The sequence below is a fragment of the Camarhynchus parvulus genome, chromosome 1, assembly GCF_901933205.1.
Source record: "Camarhynchus parvulus chromosome 1, STF_HiC, whole genome shotgun sequence".
Lineage (NCBI taxonomy): Eukaryota > Metazoa > Chordata > Aves > Passeriformes > Thraupidae > Camarhynchus > Camarhynchus parvulus.
In genome coordinates, this window is record NC_044571.1 from 88441472 (window position 1) to 88466523 (window position 25052).

Below are 25052 nucleotides of genomic sequence, written 5' to 3' on the forward strand. Positions count from 1 at the left end.
CATCTATCCTGTGAGAACTCACACATGTGGGCATTGACTCTGTTACCTCCACCTGTCAGGCAAGTCCCCACATCACTTTCCATTCTGTCCAGGATCACAAGACACACAGTACTGACACAAATAAGGACTGTTCCTTCAGTCTCTGCACCTTCCTCTGAGACTACCTGAAAATCACCTTTTGAAGAGTCTAGAGGAAAATCAACCACACAAGGAACACTTTAAATAAGATTTATGATTAATTTCTGTTTTATGGACTCTCATCCCAACAGAGATACTGTGGCACTACCTTTGAGAAGGGAACCTAGTATTTTGAGGATATCCCACCCCAAAATGGGACAAAGGCTCTTAATATCACAGCTTATTTTGGAACCTCCAGAACTGGTGTACAAGGCAAAGAGATGCCACCCACAGGAGCGCAGGTTTGTATAGATATGTCCATAGATCTATATTTTTATTGTTTTATATATATTTATAATATATTTGTATATTTTTTAAAAGAATCCCTTCAAAAACTACCCTCCCACCTAGCAAAACAAAGATTAAACAATCAAAGACGGTGTCCTGGAGCAAAGTATCCCAGGGGGTTTCATGGAGCCAGAACAACTGCTGCGCACCAGCACCCTCTTCCCAAGCCTTTGTGATGCCCTGGGGGTGCCAAGGTGACTGTCACACCTTTATGGCTCCTGAAATTGACCTGTCAAAAGACAGGGAGACAGAAAAGAGAGAAACACGTGGCCGTGGCGCCAGGGGCTTGAGCGGTTGGGGAAACAGCAAAGTGTACAACCTGAAGCTCAGAGTGTGAAATGCTGCGATGAAAAGGAGGGAGACGCTGCCTGCAAGGTCGGTAAAGGAGAAAGAAAAGAGAACAGACATGCAGCAGAGTTAGCTGGCAAGATGGATCTCGGAGAAGAGCTCAGAAGCATCACACTTGGGGCCCCTGCTACCCCTCCATCCCCCAGATCTCTTCCTCTCACCCTCCCAGTTGTGAAGGGAGATCCAGCTAGTTTGACTTAGACCAAATCTTCGTGCTGCCCCGGAGCCTGCAGGCACAGGGAAAAAAAAAAAAGAAAAATAAAAGTTCAAAGTGGTTCATATCTCACTTCCTTCCTAAGTGCACAGAGAAAAGTGCACTGATGCTCCCCCACACACTGCTCACCCCTTGGCTTTGGAGGTTTTCTTGCTGGCCTGGCGCTGGTTGGTGCCAGGGGCCGGCTCCCGGAGCTCCGTGAGGTGCTGCTCTGGGTCCTGGGACGTGGCTGCTGCAGCGGCTGCTGTTGTCACTTTAATGGTCTTCTTCAGGTTTGCCACCTGCAACAGCAGCAAAGCAAGAGCCAATGGGTTTCCCAAAGCTGGAGATTTTTTGGCTGTGGATTTTTTTAGTTGCACTTTGAGTTTTTTTAAATTTGTTTCTAAAGGAAGCCCTGGAGCTAAGAGCTGCAGGCTCCCATCAAGCAAAAGAGCCAACATCTGTCCAGACCCCTGCACTGCAGAGGAGTATTAAGCTGATTTAGGACTCCTCTTCAGGCACAAGTCCCTGGGGGGTCTGGCCTAGGGAAAAGGCAATGCCTCACTTCAGCAAGACTGTAACAACCACAGAATAGTGGCTCTAGCTGTTTTAAGGCAGGGGCCTTTGGCTGCTCCCTGCTGCACGCACTCACCTCGCTCTCGATCTGCTGCTTCAGGGCCAGCTGCTGCTCCTTGTGCTGGTTGGCCCTGCTGACCTGCTCCTCGATGCCCGACAGCACAACCTCGCAGCCCTGGCACCTGGAGAGGAGACACACCACTGAACAGGCCAGGGAATTGGCACAGCACAGAGACAAACGTGACAGACAACAGATTTCAACTCCAAAAACACTGGGAGGCAACAGCTATGCCAGGCAGGGAAGATACAGGGGCAGGAGTCTGATGTAATAACACAGGGAATTATGTTATTATCTGGGAGGGGGACAGGTAGCAAAGCCATGCTGGGTTAAGAACTACAGATAAACACCCAGGAAGCTTCCTGCCAGCAGCCAGCGCTGTGCAAAGGCTGCTACGTCCCCATCACCCCTCCAGACACAAAGAGGGGAATTATTTTTGGAAAATTATTTTCCACTGGAGTATGGGAAAGGGGATCGAGTATGTCACCTCCCAACACCACCCACCCTTAGCAACACACAAAGGATCCAGGGAAGCCACCGGCCACTCCTGTAATCTTTTTTGGGTGTTAGTACTGGGGGCTTCCTCCTCACCACTCCTGCAATGTGCGGGTGATGGTGCTAAGCTCCTCCCTCCGGATGTCCCTCCCAATGCTGTAATCCACCTCCAGGCGCTGGTTCCGTTGATCCAAGCTCCCTCTCAGCACATCTGCATACACAGCCTCAATCACCAGGTCCTCCAGCTGCCGCACATTCTTCAGTTGCAACTGCTCCAGCAGCACCGAGTAGGGGATGCACTGTGGAAACATGATGGTAACTAGCACCAGACAATCCCAGTGGGAAGAGAACTAAGGAAAAACAGGGCCACTACCTTGATCTTGGCAGCCAGAGTGACGACTGACAGGTGCCTCAGTTTGTTCTTCTGGGCCTCTGTCAAGGGAGGGAGGTTTGCTGCTTCAGCTGTCATCAGGGGAAAGAATGGGATATTAGAATTTATGCCTCGTTCCCCAGTTCTGCACAGAAGCATCTGTACCACACCCATCTCTTAAGACGTCTGCACACCAATCCCCCAAATGGTGCTTCGTCTTGCCAAGCCATCCCCATCAATTCTCAGCTCAAACGACCTTTTCTGGGCAGCCTGTCTTCCTGCCGCCCTCAACTCAGCCTTTCTAGCTGTCCCATAGTTATTTATGTGGGTCTGCGCATTCCAATGGATATCCAAGTGTCTCCCCTGGCCCCTCAGAAACGTCTCTGTCAGGATGCTCTTTGACAGGTGGCAAATGGCAGCGTCAATGTCCACCAGGTACCCTGCTAGTCTGGGACCCAAAGCACAACCGGGCGTGTGTCGGGCCGGGGGCTCAGCCCTGCCTGCATGGTGGGGCTGCCGGGGGAGGGAGGCCCCTGCGCCCCGAGTCCCCGCGCGTTTCCCGCCCCGCGGGATCCCCACCCGGGCCGGGGGGCTCGGGCCCGGCCTCACCCAGGTAATCCGCGTAGGTGCCGTAGGCGAAGATGGTGAGGAGGCGGAACACGGGGGAGAACTCGCTGTCAGCCAGCTGCGGGGACACAGGGTCAGGCGGCGCCGCCGGGCCGCGGGCAGGGCCGGGCAGGGCCCGGCGGGGCCGCGGGGCGGGCGGCTCTCACCTCGCGGACGGCGGGCATGTCCAGCAGCTCCCCGAACACGTAGATGCCCGGGGCCTCCAGCACCTGGTGGATCAGGCTGGCGAGCGCGGCGCCGCGGGCCGCCTTGGCCAGCAGCAGGAACTGCTCCTGGCTCTGCCCCGTCACCTTGCCCTCGGCCGCCATGGCGGGGCCCGGCCCGGCCCGCCCGGCCCGGCCGCTCGCTCGCCCCCCGCAGCCCCGGCCCGGCCGCTCCCCGGCCGGCCCCGCGCACCCGCCCCACACCGCCGGCGCACGGCGCCCGCTTCCGCGTGTGACGCGCACCCGCCGCCCATTGGCGGAGCCGGCGGCTTGTCCCGCCCCCGCCGCTTCCCCATTGGCCGGGCTGGGCGCCGCGCGGCGGCGCAGTCCCGCCGCCAGGGCGCCCCCTGCTGGCGGGGCTGAGCGTTGCCAGCCGCGGCGGCGCCTCGTCCGTCCCGCGGCCGCCTCGTCCTTCCGCCGCATCCTATGGCCAGCCCGGGCCATTCCCGGCCAGCCCGGGCTATTCCTGGCCAGCCCGAGCTATTCCCGGCCATCCCGGGGTATTCCCGGCCAGCCCGGGCCATTCCCGGCCGCTCCCGGCCGCTCTTGTCACCCTGCCGTAGCAGCGTTCATATCCCCAGGCCGGCACAGGCTGCGGTCTGCCTGGGCAGACAGCGGCCACCGGCTGGGCTGGTCCCCAGGCACCAGCCAGCCCTCGGCTCCATTCTGCACTGTTCTCATGCCCTGCCCTGCTCACCAGCAGCGCCTGCTCACTGCTCTCTTATTTTTGATGACCCATCCTCTGTCGAAACTCCCCCGGTGAGATGTGTCCCAACAAGGCAATCAATGCCAGATGAACATCCACGTATTTATGGGTCTTGCCAGTCTGGCGAATATCTGCTCTTCATCCCTACACCTGGAAATGCTCAAGGCCAGGATTGATGGTGCTCTGAGCAGTGTGGTCTAATAGCACACCCCCCTGCCTCCAGCAGGGATGCTGGAACAAGATGATTTTTAAGGTCCCTTCCAACCCAAACCATTCTGAGATTCTATGATTAATGTTGAAATAACTGGTGAGAAAACAGATGCACTACTATATGGCATGGTGTTTTTCACATCTCAATGATCTATTCTATAAGCACCACACCAGAATTAAAAGAAGTGCATGGAATACCTTGTGTGTGCCCACACATCGCTCTCGTTTTTGCTTTCACACCATTAAGATCTCACTATTTTGGGGATATGTAAATGTAAAAATCTTATGTTGCAAAGCACCGTACTTATGTATTTAAGCTATGCATTTCTTAAATCTCTGCATGCCTCTCCTCCTCTACTGCTTTAATTTTTACAAAAAAAAAGACTACTATCTGCTGAATCATTAACCATCGCACTTGTCAAGAAATGCATCCCTGATGCAGGCAGGGTATGGCCATAAAAAGATGGTTTAAACGCTCCACAAGGACAGAAATGTTTCTAGTGCACCTTAAGTACCTCTTGGTGGGTGTATGAGTTACAGCAATGCGGTCATTGCTGAGGGCACGCTTCCCTGTGCCAGGTGAGAGAGCATAGAAACTGGGGGTCATTTGGCGAAAAAAACACCCACACCTTCAGAGCCCTTCTCATCTTGTATAAATCACATGGTGGGCAGAGGTGAGTTGTGAGGGGACTGGGAGGGGTGCAGTCAGCGTGCATTTCAATAAGCAGTATTAAGCTGTTTGGCCAAGAGTTTCCAGTGCATCACCAATTTCCTCATGGCTGGCTCCTTCAGAAACCCACAATGATTTTCCATGAAAGAAAAAGAGGCAACAAATTGATGGGAACCTGATACAGTCTGTGCAGGTAGCATGGTTTTAAGATGTTAAAATCTTAGAGCCATCAGGGCAAGTTTGCACTCCAGCACATGATTGCCAGCAAGAGATCTGGGCTTCAGCTGGATCAGTTTAGCACATATTAAAGGCAGTTGACTTGTGCTTTGCCAGACTTCTGTAAGTGCAACATCTTGAAATAAGTGTAACATCTTGAAGTCTTCATCTGGGTAAAGTCTACGTTTGTTACGGTTTTACTTGCCAGTATCAACAACTCTCTTCTCTTGCTTTGACTCCAGTTCTTGTCACACAGCTGCTGTGGCTGAGTCATGGAGAAGGCTCCTTTGGGGTACAGTTCTGCTCCAAACACAATTTCAGAGCTAGAAAACATACCCCCTGGCTGCCTTGGGGAGTTTGATCGTTATCTCCCAAGCTCATTTGTACAGCTCAGGGTCATCCACTTCAGTCCCTAGGGCTCCTTTAGTGTTTGGTCTCTCACCGAGGCTACTGACAGAAGGAGGGCACAGTGAGGACAGCCATGGTCAGTGTGAAAAACTGAACTTGTAACGTTAATGATCGTGCCACGAAGTTTAGGTGGACATCCCTTAAAACTGATTCCAGGCATAAGGAGCAAAACAGGTCTGAGTGCTGGGCCAGAGAAGCAAACATGGGCCCTGAGAGGGAAGGGCACCCAAAAATCCTCAGTCCTGCTCTTGTAGGGCACATTTTCATTTATGTGAACCATTTTCATTTATCTGACCATTTTAGCTTTGAGATGTCGCGGTCTCCTTTGCCTCAAATATCTGAAGCTGAGCAAAGAAACTTCTCTGATCATCTTCCACTGGTTACTGAGCATGGGCACAGTCAGTGAGCTCTCCTAGGAAAGTGCCTCACACCCAGTGGCTCTGGGCATTGTTGGAAGCTACCCTGGGTCCTCAATGAATGAAGCAGTAAGGAGCATTTCCTATGCTCAAGTCAGGTAAAATGTGACCAAGACACATTTTACCCAACCGGCATTTCTTCAGGAAGATCATGATGACCCAGGGAGGCAAGAAAGTCTATTAGTCTGTATTCTCAGAGCCAGCAATATTTGGGCTTCTCCATGCAGCAGGATGAAAGGAGAGGCAGGGCAGGTAATGTTGGCTGAGAGCTGTGAAGGCAGGTTATAGGGCAATATTGACAAGGCACCATCTCCTCCCTGCTTTTCCCTCCCTGTTTCTGTATTTAGGCCTGATTCACCGTAGCCTCACACCTGCTGTCTTCACTTACACCAGTGCAGGGTGCATTCAAATCAGGTTCAAACGTAACCCTGCTGATTTGTAGTGTTTTATTACTCTCTTCCCCACCCCCTTGCCAGCTCCTTCCATCTCAGTTTTATCTCTCTATCGATCTGTTTCTCTCACACTCTCTGACACGCTTGCTGCCTTTCATTATTAGTTAGATAAAGCCTGGCAGCCTGAGCATCCTAGCTTACATGATGCTCTCTCTGTCTCCTTCTCCACTTTGGCCCCAATTCCTATCTCCTGTGTGCTGGGTCCCCATGTTTTTATCTGCTCCTTTTTTATCCTGCATCAAGGGCAAAGAGCAGAAGGTCCTTTCAGTGACTCAGATCCTACGCTCTCCAAAGGAGAAGGTCATCGTCTTCACGAGTGCAAAAGTCACGGGTAACATCTCCACAACTCAGCAAAACTTTGGCCTCATCCCTAGATTGGAGTGCGGGGTGTTGAAATTAAATCCCAGCCTCCTAGAGGCAGTAACTTCTGTGCTTTTGCTTTCCTCACAAAGCAAACACCTATCTTTATGGTCACAGGGAAACTGTGAAATGTGATTTTCATGTAACCAAAAGAGCCGAAAGTAGGAGGCGAAGAGTGCAGATGAAAGCAAGTCTGTATGACATTTCATAATTTTAAGATAAATCTTGTGACATGGAGACGTTCTGTGTTGTTATTTCGGAATGTTTGGGATTTCTGATCCCAGCTATAACCACCCCCTAGCATCATTCCTCTCTTCTGATCTCGTTCTGATCTTTACAGAAAGAAACCTCCATTCTCTTTGTGCTACAGATCCACTTTCTTTCCTCTCTGCTCCCTGTCCCACTTTAAAGCTGTAGAGCTGTACAGGCTCATTCTGGGTTCTTCCTTTCTTCACCACCACAGAATCCAAATAACTTGTCAAAATGCTGAAGACATTTTTTTTCACCAGTCCCTCTCCAAACATAGCAGAGTCACATCTCATGAGACGGTTTTTCACAACTGTGTGTAACACAGACTCTGAGACAAAAACACTCTAAGGACAAGGGAGGCTGGCATGACTCTCTTGGATACCAACATGATACAGAAGGCTTTTAACCCTTTAGTTTGTACTGGGCTAATGCAAACAGGGCTTACACTTAAAATCAGCCCACTATCAGCTGCTTGAGGGTAACTGCATGATAATTCTTCCTCTGATCTGCTCTCACAGCCCTCAGGATTCTGCAGACCAGGAACTGTCTTCCAGACAGGCCTCTGGTTGTGATTCAAAGACTCTAGAAGAGAGAGGATCTTGCACTTCACTAGGTAGTTTGTTTCTGTGATTAATCACTCTCCAGTGACTGGCTCTTGTTATTCTCTGCCAGAATATTTGGTAGACTTTTCTCCAGGAAAGGAGTGATACTGCAAGCAAGTCATGTCTCATTCTGCTTTTTGATATATTAAACAGGTTGACCTCTTTAAATTACTGAGATCTCCAGCCTTCAGATCACCTTTGATTCAAAGTTATTTTTAAAATATGGAGCATAAAGCACTGAACAGTTTTCCAGCATGAAAACTGTCTTACTCAGACACAGAGAGAGGTTTAATCGTCTCCTCGTTGCCATCCCCACTTCTGTCCTTACACAGACAGGAATCACTTCAGACTCATTGCTGCAGCCTGGACCGCTGATTCTGTGTTCAGTTTCCTGCCTGTTACAATCCCCATATCTTTTTTGGAGCACGTCTTTTCAGGACTGGAAGTTGTTCCCTGTAGTCATGGGCTTTTTTTTTTTTTCCTGTTCGTGGCTGTACAATTTGCTCTCAACAGTCTTATAAGAAGTTTTATGAGAATGACCACCTTACTGAAAGGGGCAGGTCACTCTGTCCTGGTCCTATCCTCATTATTTTTAACACTCTAACAATATTTGTGCCCTCAGTAAATTGTGTCAGAATGAACTATATCTGCTCACCAAGCACTGAATAAAATGTTGAGTCATACCTGACCCGGGACTCATTCCTGGGCATCCACATGAGAAACACTGCCACTCAATGGTGGGCTTCCAGGGATGACCTCCTTTGTGTTTACAGGGCGTTAAATGGAGTTAACCAGCTCACTTAACCTCCTGCTCTGTTAATGTTGCATAACGCTTTTTTTTCCTATCAGCATGCTTTGGGAAATTAACACTTCCAGAAGCCTGGATAGATCTGAGCCATCACCTTTCCCAAACAAACCTGTAGTCACATCAAAGACTGACACGAACAAAACAAGTTTATGCAGCAAGATTAGTTTCCTCCAAACCAGGCTGCTTGGCATTAACTGGAGAATCTCATATCAGCTCTTTGTTGCTTTGCCTAGAATTTTTCAGGTCTTCTGTTTGCTCTTTACAAATATTCACAGGGCACAGTTCTCTTCCAGTCTTCTGGGATGTCTCTGATATTCCAAAGCTTATTAACCCCTCGTTTGGTGAGCAGTAGGGCAGAGGAAACTGGGTTCTCTGTGGACTTTTTTCCTGTATGTTCTGTACTTTCCACTACCATACTTTCAGCTGGGGTCTCTTGATGGCACCCCTTCCACAGCTTGCCACATCTATGAGGGGCAATTTCATCTACAGTCTGTATCACTGGGCTCCCCCACCTCCCTCTAACATTACATAGCTTTTTTACATAGCTCAGAGCTCTTGGTTACATTTCTAAAACGACACAGCTTTCCCAGCATTTTCTGCTTAATTCTTTTGGCCTGCTGGATGGACTGCTCTGACCTCTGGGGCTTTGCCCAGCAGCATGGCTACAGGCTCTAGTCCAGCACAGGCATTGGAAGCATCTCTTTCCCCTGTCAGGCTGCTGGTTTTCATACAATTTGTTGGAGCTTATTTACCTTCTAGAATCTGGTCATTTTGTCAAATCCATGGCAACTAACAGATAGACAGACAGACAGGATTCTGCAGGTAGCAAGGCAACAACATGGGTCTCTCTTCCCTTAGGAAACAACAGTAAAGCCAGCAGCAGTGGCCTGCCTGGGCTCAGGACTCCTGGGTGTAAATGATCTGTACGTAATCACTGCCAGACAGAAATAACACCTGATTCCATCTCTCCCCTCAAATTTCCATGTAATTTTACATTAGCTTTCCTTTGAAAAGGAAACCAAACGAGCCATTCCATTTATATCACGTAAGAGTGAGGTACAAGTGACATCAACCCTTGAGCTCTCTGTTCCCATCATCTCGACAGCTTTCCTGACTCCCCCCACCACATCTACCAAGGTTTCCTTGGTCCCTACAAAATCCTGCTCTTTGTCCTCTCTCCTATTTCTGACTCCTTTTGCTGCCTTCTGTAGTTTTACTCTTCAGGGGGATTTTCAGTGTTTGCGTCATTTGGATTTTCACCCTTTAGCTGACCTTTCCCTGGTTGAAATTTCTCTTCTGTTTTGTGCTTCCCAATTATACTAAACACATTCGTCAGGATTTGAAAAGGTCAGAGAGAGCCTGTGTGCCTGATGTAGCCCCTTCCAGAGCTTTCTACCTTCTGCTACTTCCAGGTGAGAAAGCAGGGAGAGAAGCACAGAGAGCGAGACAAGCTGAGTGCTGATTTGTGCTGCTCCACCATGTCTTCACAGGGGGTTTCTTGGGATGAGACAGTGAGGGATCACTGAGCAAGGTTTGTGCAGATGATTTGTACAAGTCCTGGGAGAACTAGAGATGAGAAGGCTGGAGTGTGACAGGAGCCTGGATAATCTCTGACAGAAAGCCCCATGTACATGAAAGGGACAAAAGGCGGGCGGTTGGCGTGTGCAGCCTGGTGACACACAGGGCTGCGGCATCTGACACAAATCTCGGCTGTGACACCGCTGCCCTCCTCCCACACCACGACCTCCTGGTGACAACAAGCCTTAACACAACCCCATCCCCGTGCTGATCCTCCAAACATACACCGGCATCACTCGCAAACATGTGAAACACCTGTTGACTCTCCTAAACATGCTCACAAATTCACACACAAGACTCAAATATCCTGGCATGGAAAGCTTGGAGCAGCCTCGTTCATTGGCACAGGAGCTCGCAGGAAGCCTAGTGAAGAACCGACTCAGACCCTTCAGATATCTGTCCAAAGTTGGCACAACCTGTTCTGGCCATCCTGCCGTGCTCAGGCTTGGTACTTTGTGTCCATTTGTCACCTGCTTCCATCCCTCATGCAGTGGCAGGTTGCTTTACAGCTCAGTGCTGTCTCTACTATTTCTTTCTCGGTTTTTTTTTCCCAGGGTCAGTCACAGTCTTTCCTCATCGCTTTATGATGAAAAGTTTGATTGTTTTTGAGGATCTGAGGAAATTACTGTCTTGCTTCCTCATATTTCAGGCCCTGGAGTGGAAACTGTCTCTCTGTCATTGACTTTCTTCTCTCGCCCGTTGGTTGCTCAGCTGCTCCCTTCTGATTTGGTCTGTGCTTTCTGTTTGGTTCTTGATGGTGGAGGGAGATGTTCCCTGTGAAACGCTCAGCCCCTCAAAGGCACATCAGCTTCTGTCTTTAATTTTGCTGTCACATCCCTACCATTTCCAGACGCATCCCATCGATCCCTGGCAGAAACGCGCTTGGGGACGCGCTCAAAAAACCCGGGTGATCCCTCAGCGGGTAAAACACACCTTGGAAGGATCCCCCTCCTCCCGCCCGCTTCCCCATCGCTCCTACCTCACCCATGCGTCCCAGGGGCTCTGCCCGTGAGGCTCGACCGAACCCCGCCGCCTGCCCCGCCGGGGGTGCGCCTCGCCGGGGCCACCCGTCCGTCTGCCGCCCCCCCGCCCGGTACCGCGGCGGCCACGGGGGCCCGGGGGCCCGCAGCCCGGGGATGATGGATGCGGGGACGGGGGACGGGGGGCGGGACCGAGGGGTGGCATGTCCCCGAGGGCACTGCTGCGGGGCGGAAAGGCGAGGGGCGGCGGGGATGAGCCCCGGGGGGCGGCCCGGGGGAGGGGGATCCCGGGGGGCCTCCGCCCCCAAGGACGGACCGGTCCGGGGGTGGCATTCGCCGGAGCGAGCTGGAGCGACGGGTCCCTTGGAGACACCTCTCTCCATGGCAACCTAATCGCTTCCTGTGAAGATCCCGAAATAACCGACGAGCCGGGGGAGCGGAGCCGAGCGGAGCCGAGCCGAGCGGAGCCGAGCCGGGCGGGCAGCGGCGGGGAGGCGGCGGGGGGCAGGTCCGGCGGGCAGGGAGCGGGGCTGCGGGAGCGCGGCGGGGCGGGCAGGGAGCGGGAGGAGCCTTGGCAGCCGGGGCAGGGGGCTCCGGGCCGGCGGGACGCGCTGCCCCCCGCCCGGCAGTGCCCTGCCCGGCCGCCCCGGCGCCCCCCGCGGGCTGCAGCGGGGCCACGGGGCCGGGCGCGCCCGTGCCAGCAGCCATGGGGTTAACGGGAGGCAGCGAGCGAGAGAGACAGAGACGGAGAGAGAGAGAAAGAGGGGCTGGACCAGTCCTCGGCAGCTGTTTATTTCAAGGCATCTCTCGCTCCCTCTCCCTCAGCCAAGGCTCAGCCTCAGCAAACCTTCCTCCTCCTCCTCTTCCTCCTCCTCCTCCTCCTCTCCTTCCTTCGTCCTGGCCATGAGAAGCACGGGCAGCAGCAGCTGTGCTCCCCCAGCCCTGTGCTCCGCCGCCCCGGCTGCGCCCCACTCTTCTCCCCGCAAGGTAAGTTCATCCTTTCGGCCCGGGCTTGGGGGACAGAGTGGGGACGGGGCTGCAGGGCGGGGGGAGAGGGGGGCTGCATGCCCGTCTCCAAGTCATCTCTCCCCGTCTCCTTCCCTGTGTCCTTTCTCCCCCTTTTTCTTTCCCCTTTCCCGATCTAGGTGCTCTGTCTCCTTCCAGCCGGCTGTCTCCTTCCTCCCCCCTCCTTTTCCTCCTCTTTTAGTCGGGGGCAGGGGATGCCTGAGGTGCCGGGAGGGAGGGGGCACAGCCGAGGGATCGCTGCCTCTTACCCTCCAGCTCCGGGCTCCATCACAGACCTGTTGTGCTGGAGCACTGGAGCCTGCGCTGAGGAAGGCGACTTCAGCCAAATTGGCGCAGCTGGAGAAAGGAAACAGAGGGGTCAATCCCACCTCCTGCCTGGCCAAGGGTGCACCATGCAAGAGAGAGCAATTCAGATGTGGAGACTCAGCACTTGGAGCACTTGGATGCCCGGGAACAGTAGGAAACTGGGAGGCAGAAGATTGTCAGACTCATGACATGTATTGCAGGCAGGCACTAGATGGCAGGGGACCGGCATCCTAGAGTGCTGCTTGGAATGGGGCCACACTCACAGTTCCCAAATGCAGGCAGACTTGAGCTCAGAGGACCATTGATGGGCTTCACACGCCCATTCCCTCGCTATGAAAACATCCAAATGCAGCATCACCCTTCCAGCCCTGCGTTCTGCCCCAGCCTAGGATCGCCATTCCCAGCCCATAAGTGCTCACCCTGGCAGCCTGGCACGGGAATTCCTATCGGCAAGTCACTGAACGCTGCAGGACCTGCACTGAGTCAGGGCGAGCAGTGTCAGCCCCTCCGGGATCCTGCTGGATCCTCCTGGGTGCTGCCACCAACCCTCTCAGCCTCAGACATCAGCCTGACATGAGCCACTGCATTCCAGCTGCTAGCCCCCAAATTCAGCCAGCTCTGGGAGGTGCTGCCCCCAGCCCCATGCAGAGTGGGAACTCTTTCCCTGGATGGGCTTGGCATCTCTACCACCAGCATTCAGATTCACAGTCCCAGCTGCCAAAACTCCTTCGAGTGCAGCAGAATTGTCTCCCTGGGTCATCTGCTCTGGGATTCCTCCCTTTCCCTGTCCCCACCCAGCCAAATCCAGCAGGCCATATACATAACCCCTTTCCACCAACACCGGGGTTCCTGGTTCCTGCTGCCAGACCAGCAATGATTGCATCTCTGCCTCTTGGACCATTAACTCCGGGGTGTTCATGGCCACTGAGGAAAATACAGGTGTGGTGTGCCCAGGGCATCACGCAGTGTGGGGGGGTCTCACTGCCAGTGCCTGAACTCGCTCTGCTCAGTGCTTGGAGAGAGCTGCTAGGTTCCGTGGTCCCAGATCACAGACTCCTATCAGTAGCTGTCACCACAGCCCTTAGTGCTGGCTGAGAGATTAAAAAATGACAGCCAACCTAGCATTCCTTCTCTGTAAGGAGGGGTGGGTCCTCCTCAGGTTTGTTTTGATTTTTCATCACTATTTCGAGTGGAATCGTTGCAGTGGGGGAGCTGGGTGAAGCAAGGATTTGCATGAAGCTGTCGGTGCTGCGGGGTTGCTAATGGTGAGCGTTATTTCAGCCAGCAGTAAGTTTCATAATCTTGGCCCAGCTCTTGTGAATGTTCCATTTTTCAGGGTCATGAGCCTCTTTACCCTTCTTCCATCCCTTCCCCCTCTCCCCAAACTGGTTGGCAATTTCATTGTTCCAGTGGAATATATCCGTCATGTGAGGTCATCGCTGCATAAGGAGAGGTGATTGATTGCTTAGGTCGCTGGGGCCTGTCCCATGCTGGGCTTTGAAAGCTGGTTTGGAGACCTTGAACCGGACTCTGTGCTCAAAGGCGAGGGGCGATGTGGGGTGCAGAGGGGCACGGTGATGCATTCCCGGCAGCTCGAGTCGCCGAGCAAACAGACTGCTGCATTCTGAACTAGCCGGAGCGCTCTGAGAGCAGACAGCTTCATTCCTAGAGGCACAGGATCACAGCAGTCAAGCTCTAGATGTTACAAAAATACAGATAGATCATCATCTGCCAGCTGAGCCAGACAGAATCGGGTGCAACTCTTTTCCTATCCCCGGATGGAAAGAGCCTCTACCCGCTCCTCACTAACGCGGCTTGTGTGCGCTTGGCTTCATCCAACTGCTCTCCAGTCAGAGCTGATCTCGGCCAGGCATCGAGAAAGCTGTGAGATTCTCAGATTTCAAGGCCAGAGGGACCATTTTGATCATCGAGAGACTGACCTACAGCAGAGCACAGGCCAGAGAATTTCACCAATTTAATTTCCTGCGCCAAGCCCATAACTTCTGATTGAACTGTAGCATCTCTTTTAGGAATAGAGCCAGGCAAAGGCTGCAGGCAGTAGGGAACATACCACCTGCCTAGGTGAATTGTGCTGGTGTGTGACCCTCTTTATTAATAGTATTGTTCCTCATTTGAATTTGTCAAACTTCAGCATTTTGTAACAGAAGGTTACAGATTGCACTTGATGCGAGGGAGCTACAGCACATGGCTGGCACCTTGGTTCTTTTATTCCTGTGATGCCTTTTTTATTTGGATAGGATTTATCTATGGCATTGAGATATACAAGAATCCTGAACACGGAGAAGGAGTAAGCGAATCCTAGGGCTTTCCTGGGGCACAGCAGTATCTGAACTCCAGAGCTCAGGGTGTCACATTCAGGGTTTATTCAGAGCTCCCTGCTCTGAGCAGGAGTGCAGCAGGCTCTGCTCCTAGCCATTAGGTAGGATGTAAATTCCCAGCCCCCCCTCAGTGAAGTGCTATGTATGCTTTGGGGCATGGCTACTGAGATCTGCTCTCTCATGTCCCAGCAGCGGCTGGTCCATGCTGCAGGAGACTTACAAAGAGGGAGGAAGCACAGATGGGTGTGGGGAACAGCAGCAGGATTCATGCTTCCATCCTGCAAATGCATGAGAGCAGCTCCTAGCAGATTAGCCCCAGTCTGGAGTGATGGTGGGGTCCATATGCAGCAGCAAAGAACAGTGTAATTCTTACTCACTGCTTTCAAGCACCAAGATTCACAAACTGAGCTCAATGAAGTGCCCCGGGGAAACAGCCTTGTCATTCACACTCTGTCATCTGTGCATCACAGGACCGGAACGCTGAGATGAAGGCTCTGTACCTAGAGTGAAAGTATACAGGTTTCCTGTTCAGACTCTGGGAGTAGCCCTGTCCAGTTTTATTGACATTAGACCTGGGAAACACATATGAAAGCAAGAGCCTTGCCATGAGGTACTGGTGCAGAAATTCAGTCTCTCTGCTCTGGCATACAAAGGCTTACCTTGAATGGTATAAGGTGGGATTTATACTCCCAGGTAGTGAGAGCGTTGGCATCCCCTCCTCTGCTCTGAAGGTCTACCACTTTATTCAGGATCCACAGAGGGAGCTGCATCCAGAGCTGAAGGAAGGGCATGTGTTACTCTTGCCCTCCAACACAGCAGGGTCGGTGCCCAGGACACAATCCTGCTGCCGGTGGCTGACCGCAGAGTGCCCCAGACATGCTTTGTCTGCTGTTTAGTCAATAATCCACAGGGACATCCATGCTCCATTTCAAACATAAACGCTCCAAGCACACTGGAATCCAGCTGCTCTGCCTGGTATTTTCACCTGAAACCTTCTTTTGCTCCCACACCCTCCATGCCATGGGAGACAGCTCTGTCCTGCTCCCAGCTCCTCCACAATCAGTCCAGGGCGTGCCAGTGCAGGACAGAGTCTTTGGCCATGATCTCATTAACAAACCAGAATGTGTGGACAGAGACCAACCAACTTTGCATCATCCCTGCACTCATCTGGAGCCACCTTTGGGGTGGGGACGTCGGGAATCACCAGCTCTTCACTCTAGGCAGCAGAACCCATGCACAGCAGTGTCTCCAGTCTGAGGCTTGCACCCCCGTGTATGGGCTGTCCCCTCCCTGGCATCATGTGCACATGAGGCGGTCAGTGGTGGGGCTCACCCCTCCTCAGCTCATTCCATACATTATCTGCTCCATAGGCCTGAAATTGAGACAACCGTGTGTGAAAGCCATCCAGGATTTGGCTCTGTAGGGTATCTTATTCCCAAATTTTCAACCCTGGAAGTCCATAGACTGGGGTGACATTGCTGGAGCTCACAATTTCAGCTTAGAAGAACAACGATGTCTCCATTATGAGATCTCCCAACGAGCCAGGAGAGCGCAGTGACCCCAGCATTCCTACCCTCAGGCACAGAGGGGGGCAGAGCCCCCCGAGGGCAGAGCCATCACTGTTAGGAGGAGTGCTAGAGCTTACATGTGCACCACTACTGTGCCACACTTCCCTGTGGGACTGGCACTGAGGTCTGCCTGCACCTGGAGAAGGTAGCCCCTGCTGGGATGGCACTGTCCAGCCCCACATCTCCTGCTTCCCGATGCAAAGCAGCCTCCTGCCCCCCCAAAGACTCGAGCAGGCTCTTCATCCTAGGAAACTGCTGTCCCATGGTGAGTCCCAGGCATGGCCCCAGGCGCTCCAAGCCATCTTCAAACCTCTCCTGCAACTTGTGTGCCCTCCAGCCTGGGGATTCACACAAGGAGGTCCTCCATGCTTGGAATTCCTTCCCTTTCAAAGTCCAAAATAAATTCTGTCATGGATTTCTGTTGCCAGACATGATCTTCCACGGCATCGTGATCATAATCCAGATGGCCAAGATCTCACCAGTATCTGGGTTCAGAAGAAACTTGCTCCATTCTGCTGCCTCTCTGCAGAGCTGCATTTTAATACTGAGTCCCCTCCAAGGCTTAGAGGTTCAGGAGCAAAGAACAAAGAAATGCTGAGAATAGCTGCTCTTTTCTCCTCATCTTCATCTCAGGATCCCTCCAGAGACTGATCTTGCCCCGGAGGGAGGGGCAGGGCACATTAGCCAACAATTCTTTTTTTTTTTCTGTGAACTTTGTTTAAATATTTAACAGAAGGAAACTAAAAATATCCCCGGTTAATGCAGCAGGAGCTAGACAGCTACTTGGTCTTGGGTGCCCTTCCTCCTGGCCCCTCTTCTCAGGTGTACATCACAGCAAGCCCTGGGTTCTTCCCTTAGGAAGAGGAAGTGTCCCACGCAGGAGGGGCTGCAGTTTTTGTTCAGGGCATGGGGTGAGCCGGGGCGGATGGCAGTAACCCCTCGGAAGCCGGGAGGTGCAGCACAGCTGGCTCAGGGCTGGAGGGGCAGCGTTGGCCTCGGCATGGACTCCCTCAGCTAAACATGCCTGTTTCTCCATCCCGGCAGCCACGGGAGGGCATGACCGTGGGCTGTCGGCATTCATGCTCTCCTCTTCACGATGAAGGAGCAGGCTGAACATCTCGCAGGATTTCTTTTTTTCGTCCTGTGCGTGCGTGTGGTTGCAGAGAGGATGCGGGGTCAGGCACTCAAGAGCTCACCGGGGAAGGGCCGGCACGGCGCTGTGCCCGGCCGAGGGAAGGGGGGCAGCAGCAAGGGCAGCAGTGCCGACACCGGGATGATGCCGGAGGGTGCTGAGCGTTCAGGGCAGAAATCCGGCTGAGAGGACCTGACCTCACTCCGCGTTTGTGTTGCTCTGCTGTGGGAGGCGGGAGAGAAAAGGGAGGAATAGGGGAGACAGGGAGGGATGGGACAGCGCAGAGGACATTAAGACAAGGAGTGTGGGAAGGTAATTTCATGTTAGCTAAGAGGAAAGTAAATACTAAATATTTGATAGGCATATTTTTTCTCTTAAATTCTTTAGTGAGGCTGGACTTTTTCTCGCTGATTCACTCTTTCTCAATCGTCTTGGTTTACCACTCTCATGCTTCCCCTCTCGCTCCCTCGCTCTGGCACACAATGAAGAGGCTCTTTTTTAATAAATGGATTACACACTCCACACTATAAATAAACACAGGAATTAAGATTCCAACTTGTTCCAGCGATAAGCAAACAAAGATGCTGAATCCCCCTCTCGGCCCTAAGACAGGAGAGTCCCCGGGGAAGCTCCGCATGTGCCTGGGCACGTGTGCTCCGGAGATCGCTCCCTGCTTTTGGGAGCATATGCTAAGGCATGTGTTTCTGGGGGGGACCTGGCATGGGGATGGGGACTACGCCCCTCCATGCATGGGAAGGCATGGGAGCAGGAGAGGGTGCACGTGTGTGCATGGACTCCCCTTATCCTGCCAGCCGGGAGCTCACCTGGGGTGGCACACACTGCCTGCGAGGAGAGAGCCATCACCACTGCGTGGGGGGACACTGACAGCCCTCCCTTTTGGTTCCCAGTGAAGAAGATGAGACAAGATCCTGACTGAGCAAAGACACTGTTGCATCTGAGATGGAGCCCAGTGCCTGGTAGGTTCACAGCTTCCCACACTGGCAGGTGAGGCGGGAAGAAAACAGGAGTGTGGGTGGTGGGCTGCTCCCGGCTGCTTGGCCTTTCAAAGGAGGAACGTTTAGATCAGGCTCTCTTCTTCTTCCCCCCACCCCGCAGCAGGATGCCTCCACTCCTCTCCCGCATCCACTCCCTGCAGCTGTGGCATCTCCTCCTCGTCGTCTTGGCCGTCCCTCCTCCTGGCACATGGTCTCTTCGCTCTCGGGGCCCAGCAGCCCCTCGGCCTCTTTGCACCCGCCGCAGCCCCTCGGCCCCACGGTCCATTTGCATCTGGGAAAGGACCTCACAGCCGGAGCGGGATTCCCGCTCGGATTCCCGCTCGGATTCCCGCTCGGATTCCCGCTCGGCCGTGCCGCGCCAGCGGGCGCTGCCCGCGCGGGGAGCGGAGCTGCGGCACGTGGTGCGGCTGAGGCGCCAGGCCGCGGGCGCCCGGCCCGCCACGCCCTCGGGCTTCGAGGACGGCATGCCCTCCTCCCAGTACCCCTGGGCCATCGTGTGGGGTCCCACGGTGTCGGATGAGGACGGAGGGGACACAAACTCAGCCAACCCGGGCTTCCCGCCGCTGGGATACACCTTCGTCTCGCCGCACGGGATGGCGACGGCGCAGCCCAACTCCCACTCGCTCCTGCACAACGCGGGGCTCAACCTGCGCGAGACCCCGGCCACCCTGCGGCCCTTCCTGTTCGGGCCCCGGGGGGAAGGTAAATCTGCGCTCTGCTTCTTTCACCCCTGGTGCCCTGCAGGAGCAGCGCCTTCTGCAAAACTCATCGAGGACCTCCCTTGCCCTGCTGCTCCCTGGGGACCCGAGGGAGCGGCCATCACAAGCCCCACTCCTCTGTCTCGCAGGTGTGGACCCCCAGCTGTACGTCACCATCACCATCTCCATAATCATCGTCCTGGTTGCCACTGGAATCATATTCAAGTTCTGGTGAGTGGGGTTTGGGCCAATGGAGGCTCTCACTGGGCCGGTGTCCACAGAAAGACTGTGGGCTTGGGACCCATTTGTCCCAGGGGTGCAGATCTGGTGCTGCAGTCCCTTGCAAGGTTTGGTGCTCGGCCACGCTGGGCTCTAATGCTGAGTGTGGGGGGGGTCCATCCCACAAACCTCTCTGTCATCAAGGGCTGGGGCTTGTCTTGTTACCTCACCCCTTGCTCTCTCCAAAGCTGGGACCGAAATCAGAAACGCCGGCGTCACTCGGGGCAGCAGAGCAGTGGGAGGCAGCAGGAGAGCCAGCAGCCCCTCACAGACCTCTCCCCCACCACCGTCAGCATCCTGGGGCCCTACGGCGACCCCCTGACCCCCACACCTGAGGCGGAGGAGTCCAGGCAGGGCCAGGAGGGTGCAGAGAAACTGGGTGGCCCCGGGAAGAACGCAGCATTCCAGCTCAACCGGTGAGTGGCCAGTGAGCTGGGGCAGGAGGGGCTGGCAGGGGACAGGGGGACAGGCACACTGAGGCAGGGCAAAGGTGATGTTGGCTAGCGGGAGGGGGGGTTGGGGCAATTTAAGCCCTCATTAATTTCCAATTCCCTCTTTCTCCAGAATCCCACTGGTGAACCTGTGACGCTCCCGGGAGAGGCTGAGCTGGCTCCCCCACCCTCTGTCACCGCTGGCGAGCGCGGACTCTCCCCGCCTCTGCTGCCCCAGGAAAAAAAGCAACCTCCTTGTGCCACGGCCCACCACCACCACCTCCTTTATTAACTAACCCCACCGGGATGTGCCTGGGCAAATGGACGAGCTGGGCCTCCTTAGCCTCCTGCTGGGGGAAGGCTGGGGTCCCGCCCTGCCCACGCAGGACAGGGTGACGAGAGAGCAGAATGGTGGGAGGGAAGACAGCTGGTGGTGGTGTGAAATCCTGACCTCCCCAGCCCCTCTTCTAGCATACGTGCACAGACACACTTGGATCTCCATGACTCTCTCACCAGTGCATGCCTGACATCGGGGGTAGGCAAGGTGGAAAGGCGTACCCCTGTCCCCGTGGGCCCTCACCCTCCGTGTGTCCCTTCCCATGTTGTGTGCTTTGCAGTGAATGTCTGGAGTTCAGTGGCTGCAGGATTGCCTGCCAGGTGACTCGGATGGTGGCAACCTTGTCTGTTCCTGAGACCTTGGCCCTCCTGAGAGTCCCAAGGGTGGGTGAAGCTTGGGCAGAAGAGGCTCACAGAGCACCTGGGCCCTCTCAACAATCCATTTCCTTGAAGGAAACATTATCTTCCCCCTAGGTGGAAGATATTCACATCTTTCCAGTTTCTTTCTGCCTAACACTCCTTTGGGTTTTTTTCTCTTCAGCTTGTATCTTTCTTCCTCTCTCCGTCCACAGTTTTTCCCCCTCAGTTCCCACCCCCATGCCACTTCTCTTGCCAGTTAAAGTTAGAAATTATTCCTTTAGCTTTCCGAATGTTTGGATCTTTGAAAGCCTCCTTGCTGTCCCGCTGCACCCCTTCAGCCTCCTTCTGCAAGGTTTTTCTGAATAACACCAGTCTGTGATGATGCTTTCCAGAAAATCTGAGGTGAAGCCCTCTGCTCACCGTGTTTCTTAGCAAGTGTCCTGCACACAGCTAAAGCATGGAATGCAGACATTGCTGAGCATGAAGAACTTGAATTTTGCTGAGCTCAGGAAGAGATTTGCTTTTGGATACTCCTGGCACAGGCAACAAGGCAGCAGACAGGACTCTGCGCCTGGGATGACCGAGAGCAGTTTAGAGCTGATCTTGGGAACACTGGAAGGGTTGCCATGTACTGCTGCTAGGTCTCTCCTGGAGTGCAAGGTGACTGGAAACCCATGAGGCAGTGCTCACCAAGGACATGAGAGAGGGGTATCTGGGCTCCCAGATGAAGCTTCATTCAGTTCCCCAGCTGGTTAAAAACTGAAAGCAATGGCACAAGTCATCTGTCCAAATTGGTTGCCTGCACATGTCCTTCAGGGCTGTGGTGGTCTGTGGGGCTGGCAGCCACACTGTCACTTACCTATGTGAGCAAGATCCATGCCTCTCCACCTCTTCCAGGCATGGACCCGTGGGTGTCACTTTGAGGATATGCGAGATGGCAAATTTCAGCTTAATGACAATAGTTCCTCTTGGCTTTTATGGACAACTTCAAATTAATTAAACCCCCACACTGACAACCACTGAGGTGAAAAGATGCACATTTAGATAAGGCTGCCCCTACAGTGTACAAACACCTTTAGCTGCTGTACTGATGTGGCCAGAGGCAGGAAAGCCACCCACAATTTGAAGGCCCTAATGCACTATACAAGGTCTCTGACAAAAGTGATCTTGGAGAGAGAGAGGCAGCCTTTCATCCTTTATCTCTGCATAAAAAGCCTGTTCTTTATAGGACAAAGCACAGGGAATTTCATAAGAGGCCTGGTTCTGCCCGTTTACCCAGCTGAACCATTAGGTGTTCTCGGGTCCCATCTGACTCACTGTGAAGGGCATTTAAATCAGAGTGTAAATTACAATAAGCTTCCCAAAAACAGTAGAGATTTGGAGAAAATGACAGGTCAAATAAAATTACTGGCTTATTAAAAGCACAGAGTAGCTGAAAGATGTAGGTGGAAAAGGACTCTGGAGATCTCTAGTCTAAGCACAGGTTGATTCTGTGCTTACAGCAGGGGATATTAGTGCTTTACCATAGATCGATCTGTTACTGAGCCTGTTCTTATTCAGGATCCATGCAAGGCTTGGGTGGACATTTAAGCTGCAGATGGATATGGAAGGACCAGGTGGCAGCTCCTGCTCATTGCCCCATTCATTGCTGTTCCCCCTCTCCCTCGCACGTCCCTGCTGGGGAAGGACATCTGCAGGAGGCTGCACTGCTGATTGCTGGCAATTTGCAATACCTTGAACTGGTTGAAGTAATTTTCCAGACCAGATTAATTAGATTGTTCTTTGATCAACAGCATTTGTTGAAACAAGGCCAGAGTTTAGACTCTTCCACTTCAATGGCTGTCCTTGGACTTTCCACATGCTGCGTGGAGAGAAGGTTTGTAAGAAAGTGGCAGGGGACCACAGGAGGCATAGTGAAAACATTTTCCAACACTTGATGTGGGGAAGCCCTGTGCTCTCCTGGAAGGCTTTTGTAAATTCTGCAAACAAATCAGATTTTGGTGGTTTGGGTTTTTTTCCTCCCCCTTTTACATGTTTCTGGTTTTGGTAAAAGTATCTCCAGGGAGAGAAACCTTTCATGGATACTGTGGTAAGGGGAAAGCTGGTGAAGCTGTGTAGAGAAAACTCTTATAACAACAGAGGCTTGGGTACAATGAACATCTTTTCTAAGAACAATTTTCCTAGCCAAATATGTTTTTATGATAGTCATTCAATTTCTCAGACAAAACAGGTTAGATACAGGGAAACAACTTCATTGTTCTGCCCAAACATTCATTGCTATGCTCTGTCCCTGGAACAAAACACTCAGAACACATGTGGACACACAAACTTCTTCCAGTTAATAAATAATCTCACTGGATCTGTTTTCCCCATGACTGGAGCCTTATAAACCATCTTTCCCTACAGAGACTGGAGCCAGAGCATGCCTGAGGTCTTTACCCTGGCCCAGGGTAATATTTATTAGGATCTGCCCATGGATGGGTTGACAGCACCAAGCCAGGGCAGAAGACAGCACCTTCTTAGTCACAGCCTATCAGGTTTCCCTGTCTTCTACATGAATGGAAGAGAAAATTCTTTTTTTCCCATTAGAAACAGAAAGTTTTTTCTTTCCATTAGAGAAAAAAGTGTGCAGGAAAACCAACTGGAAGTGTTCATAGTCTTGGGCTAATTCTGCCTAACATTTCTATGCTATTAAAAGGGAACATCCAGGTGGGCCAAGTGAGATGAAGTGACTCTGTCTCTGCTGAGCTCCTGCAGAGCCCTGGCTTTTTGAACACAAGGGTGCTCTCTCTGTGAGCACAGTGGAAGGGAGGGAAGTTCCTGCTTTGAAGCAGGAACTGGAGTCTTCTCTTTACCCAAGAGAGTGGTATGATCCCAAGGCCAAATCCTGCTTGGGCTTTCCCATCTGGTTGGTTGCAATTGGTAGGCAGGGGAGCAGAGTTCTGGTGTGTGTATCCACACCTCTCCTCCAGTCCAGTTTCCAGAGGCTAACATCCAGCCAAGCATCCCAAAATTCAGAGAGGGCTATCTACCTCTTCTTCAATGGCACCCAAGTGCCCTTGCAAATCTGGTCCCTTCATTTCCCACTCCACTTCCCAATGAAGAAAAATGCTTGGAAAGGAGTGGTTTGTTCATTCCTTGCAAGTTCTCAGACAGGACCACCTTGAGACTGTTCTGAATTAAACTGTTTTGTTTTTCACTCTGACAAACCACATCTGTGGCACAGCCTTAGAGCTGAGACCTGCAGCACAAATGTCCTGGGTCAAACTCCAGCTCCCCAGCTGCATCCCTGCTAATGTCCCACTGTAGTCCTGGCCCTACCCTGGCAGGACCATAGAGAGAGGTCCCCTTCCTTCACCAACTGCTGGCTCTCTACTCCTCTTTTCCTGTTGTTTTCCCTCTCCCACTGTTTTCCTCTTCCCACTCTTGTCCTGTACCATGGTCTCCCTCCTGGTTCTCTCTCCCTTCCTACTGTTTCACTTTCCCTGCTCCTCTCTTGTTATCCCTTTGCCACTCGGTCTCGTTCTGCCCCGGTTCGGCTCCCATCCTCCCCTCCAGCCTCCCTCCTGCTCCTCTGCTCAGTCTCGCTCTTCCCCTCCCCTGCCCTTGTGCGCTGTGATATATATTTTTGTAGGATTTCTCTTCTCCTTGTGGTGAAATATTCAAATCTTGTGGGATGTTAGTTTCAACATTTTTAAATAAAACTTTGCAAAATATTGAAAGCAGACCTCTTGCATCTGTGGAAGGTGCCACACTGGAAAAGCCAGGGTGGGATGAGAGGTGCACCCTGGGATCCCACACACTGGCATCCCACATTCTCTTCTTGGGAGTAGAGGGGACAGTTTGGCCCCATGTCCATCTTGCCTCGGTCTCTTTGCCAACTGAAAGGGCCCTTTGGCCAATGTCAGGCATTTCCATGGGAGGTGGCGCCTGGTGGAGGAGGAGCCCTTCTTCACTCCCACCCAAAGCAGCTGTCCTGCCTGTGGAGCTGCTGCCTCCCAGGCATGGCCTGGGGCTGCTTGTCCCGCTGGGGGCCAGGGTGTCCAGGAGAGGTGACAGCAGCCGAGGGGAAGGGAGAGACATGCAGTCCTGCAGGCGCACAAGCCTCCCTCACTCTGTTCCCCGCGGCTGCCTCCGCAATTTCTATTTACAGCCCTGCTGCCTCCCCTCCTGGCCACAGTGCTGCTGCTGCTGCTGGTGGTTTCCAGGGCTGCTCTGTAATTAAGCATCCTTGTCTCCTGCAACTCCTCCACTTCCAGTGGCAATCGGGGCTGGGGCACAATGGCTGGATGACTGTTGGGGATGGGGATGGTTCCCAGCCCCTGCTCCCTCTGTGCTGAGTCCTTTGGGCACTGCAGGTGTCCCTGATCCTCTGCTTTACTGTTGGAGGAAGGAGCAGGTTTCACAGACCAGGCCTGGCCTGGGACTCTGGGGTTTCTGCCCACTGGAAGGACCCTTCTTGCTGCAGGGCCAGGCCCCTCCACAAGGAACCCTGCGCCCTGGACAGGATCTCTGTGGTTGGTGGTGGCCCCAGGTCCATCAGAGAGCAGACACACTCCTGTGGTGGCTGT

At 53.1% G+C, this 25052-nt stretch overlaps 2 protein-coding genes across 8 annotated transcripts; one reads left to right on the forward strand and one right to left on the reverse strand.

Annotated features, from left to right (window-relative positions):
• Window positions 1-374: 374 nt before the first annotated feature.
• Window positions 375-3536, reverse strand: COPS7A (COP9 signalosome subunit 7A). Of its 3 annotated transcripts, none has more exons than XM_030945312.1 (8): window positions 3279-3536; window positions 3115-3190; window positions 2509-2597; window positions 2232-2434; window positions 1659-1764; window positions 1157-1308; window positions 975-1040; window positions 375-694 (listed from the first exon to the last, which is right to left on the reverse strand). In XM_030945312.1, the coding sequence occupies exons 1-7, from the start codon at window positions 3438-3440 to the stop codon at window positions 1001-1003; spliced, it is 828 nt and encodes a 275-aa protein (XP_030801172.1). In that variant the 5' UTR covers window positions 3441-3536; the 3' UTR covers window positions 375-694; window positions 975-1000. The 3 variants fall into 3 exon arrangements, with proteins under 3 accessions (XP_030801172.1, XP_030801163.1, XP_030801154.1); XM_030945303.1 differs by having other exon boundaries at window positions 428-833; XM_030945294.1 differs by having other exon boundaries at window positions 428-1040.
• Window positions 3537-11628: 8092 nt separating this feature from the next.
• Window positions 11629-24158, forward strand: PIANP (PILR alpha associated neural protein). Of its 5 annotated transcripts, none has more exons than XM_030961192.1 (6): window positions 11629-11977; window positions 18270-18366; window positions 18478-19079; window positions 19225-19306; window positions 19543-19770; window positions 19919-24158. In XM_030961192.1, the coding sequence occupies exons 3-6, from the start codon at window positions 18482-18484 to the stop codon at window positions 19938-19940; spliced, it is 930 nt and encodes a 309-aa protein (XP_030817052.1). In that variant the 5' UTR covers window positions 11629-11977; window positions 18270-18366; window positions 18478-18481; the 3' UTR covers window positions 19941-24158. The 5 variants fall into 5 exon arrangements, with proteins under 5 accessions (XP_030817052.1, XP_030817061.1, XP_030817033.1 ...); XM_030961201.1 differs by having other exon boundaries at window positions 18481-19079; XM_030961173.1 differs by having other exon boundaries at window positions 18270-18338.
• The last annotated feature ends 894 nt before the right edge of the window (window positions 24159-25052 follow it).

Bases quoted from the DNA above. Each gene is read 5' to 3' on its own strand.
- PIANP (XM_030961173.1), top strand. The intron at 19,080-19,224 runs GTAAATCTGCGC...TCTGTCTCGCAG, and splicing joins GTTCGGGCCCCGGGGGGAAG to GTGTGGACCCCCAGCTGTAC. The intron at 19,771-19,918 runs GTGAGTGGCCAG...CTCTTTCTCCAG, and splicing joins GCAGCATTCCAGCTCAACCG to AATCCCACTGGTGAACCTGT.
- COPS7A (XM_030945312.1), bottom strand. From the start codon at position 3,440: ATGGCGGCCGAGGGCAAGGTGACGGGGCAGAGCCAGGAGCAGTTCCTG. The intron at 2,435-2,508 runs GTAGTGGCCCTG...ATGTTTCCACAG, and splicing joins CTCTGGCTGCCAAGATCAAG to TGCATCCCCTACTCGGTGCT. The intron at 1,765-2,231 runs GTGAGGAGGAAG...TCTCCTCTCCAG, and splicing joins ACCCGCACATTGCAGGAGTG to GTGCCAGGGCTGCGAGGTTG.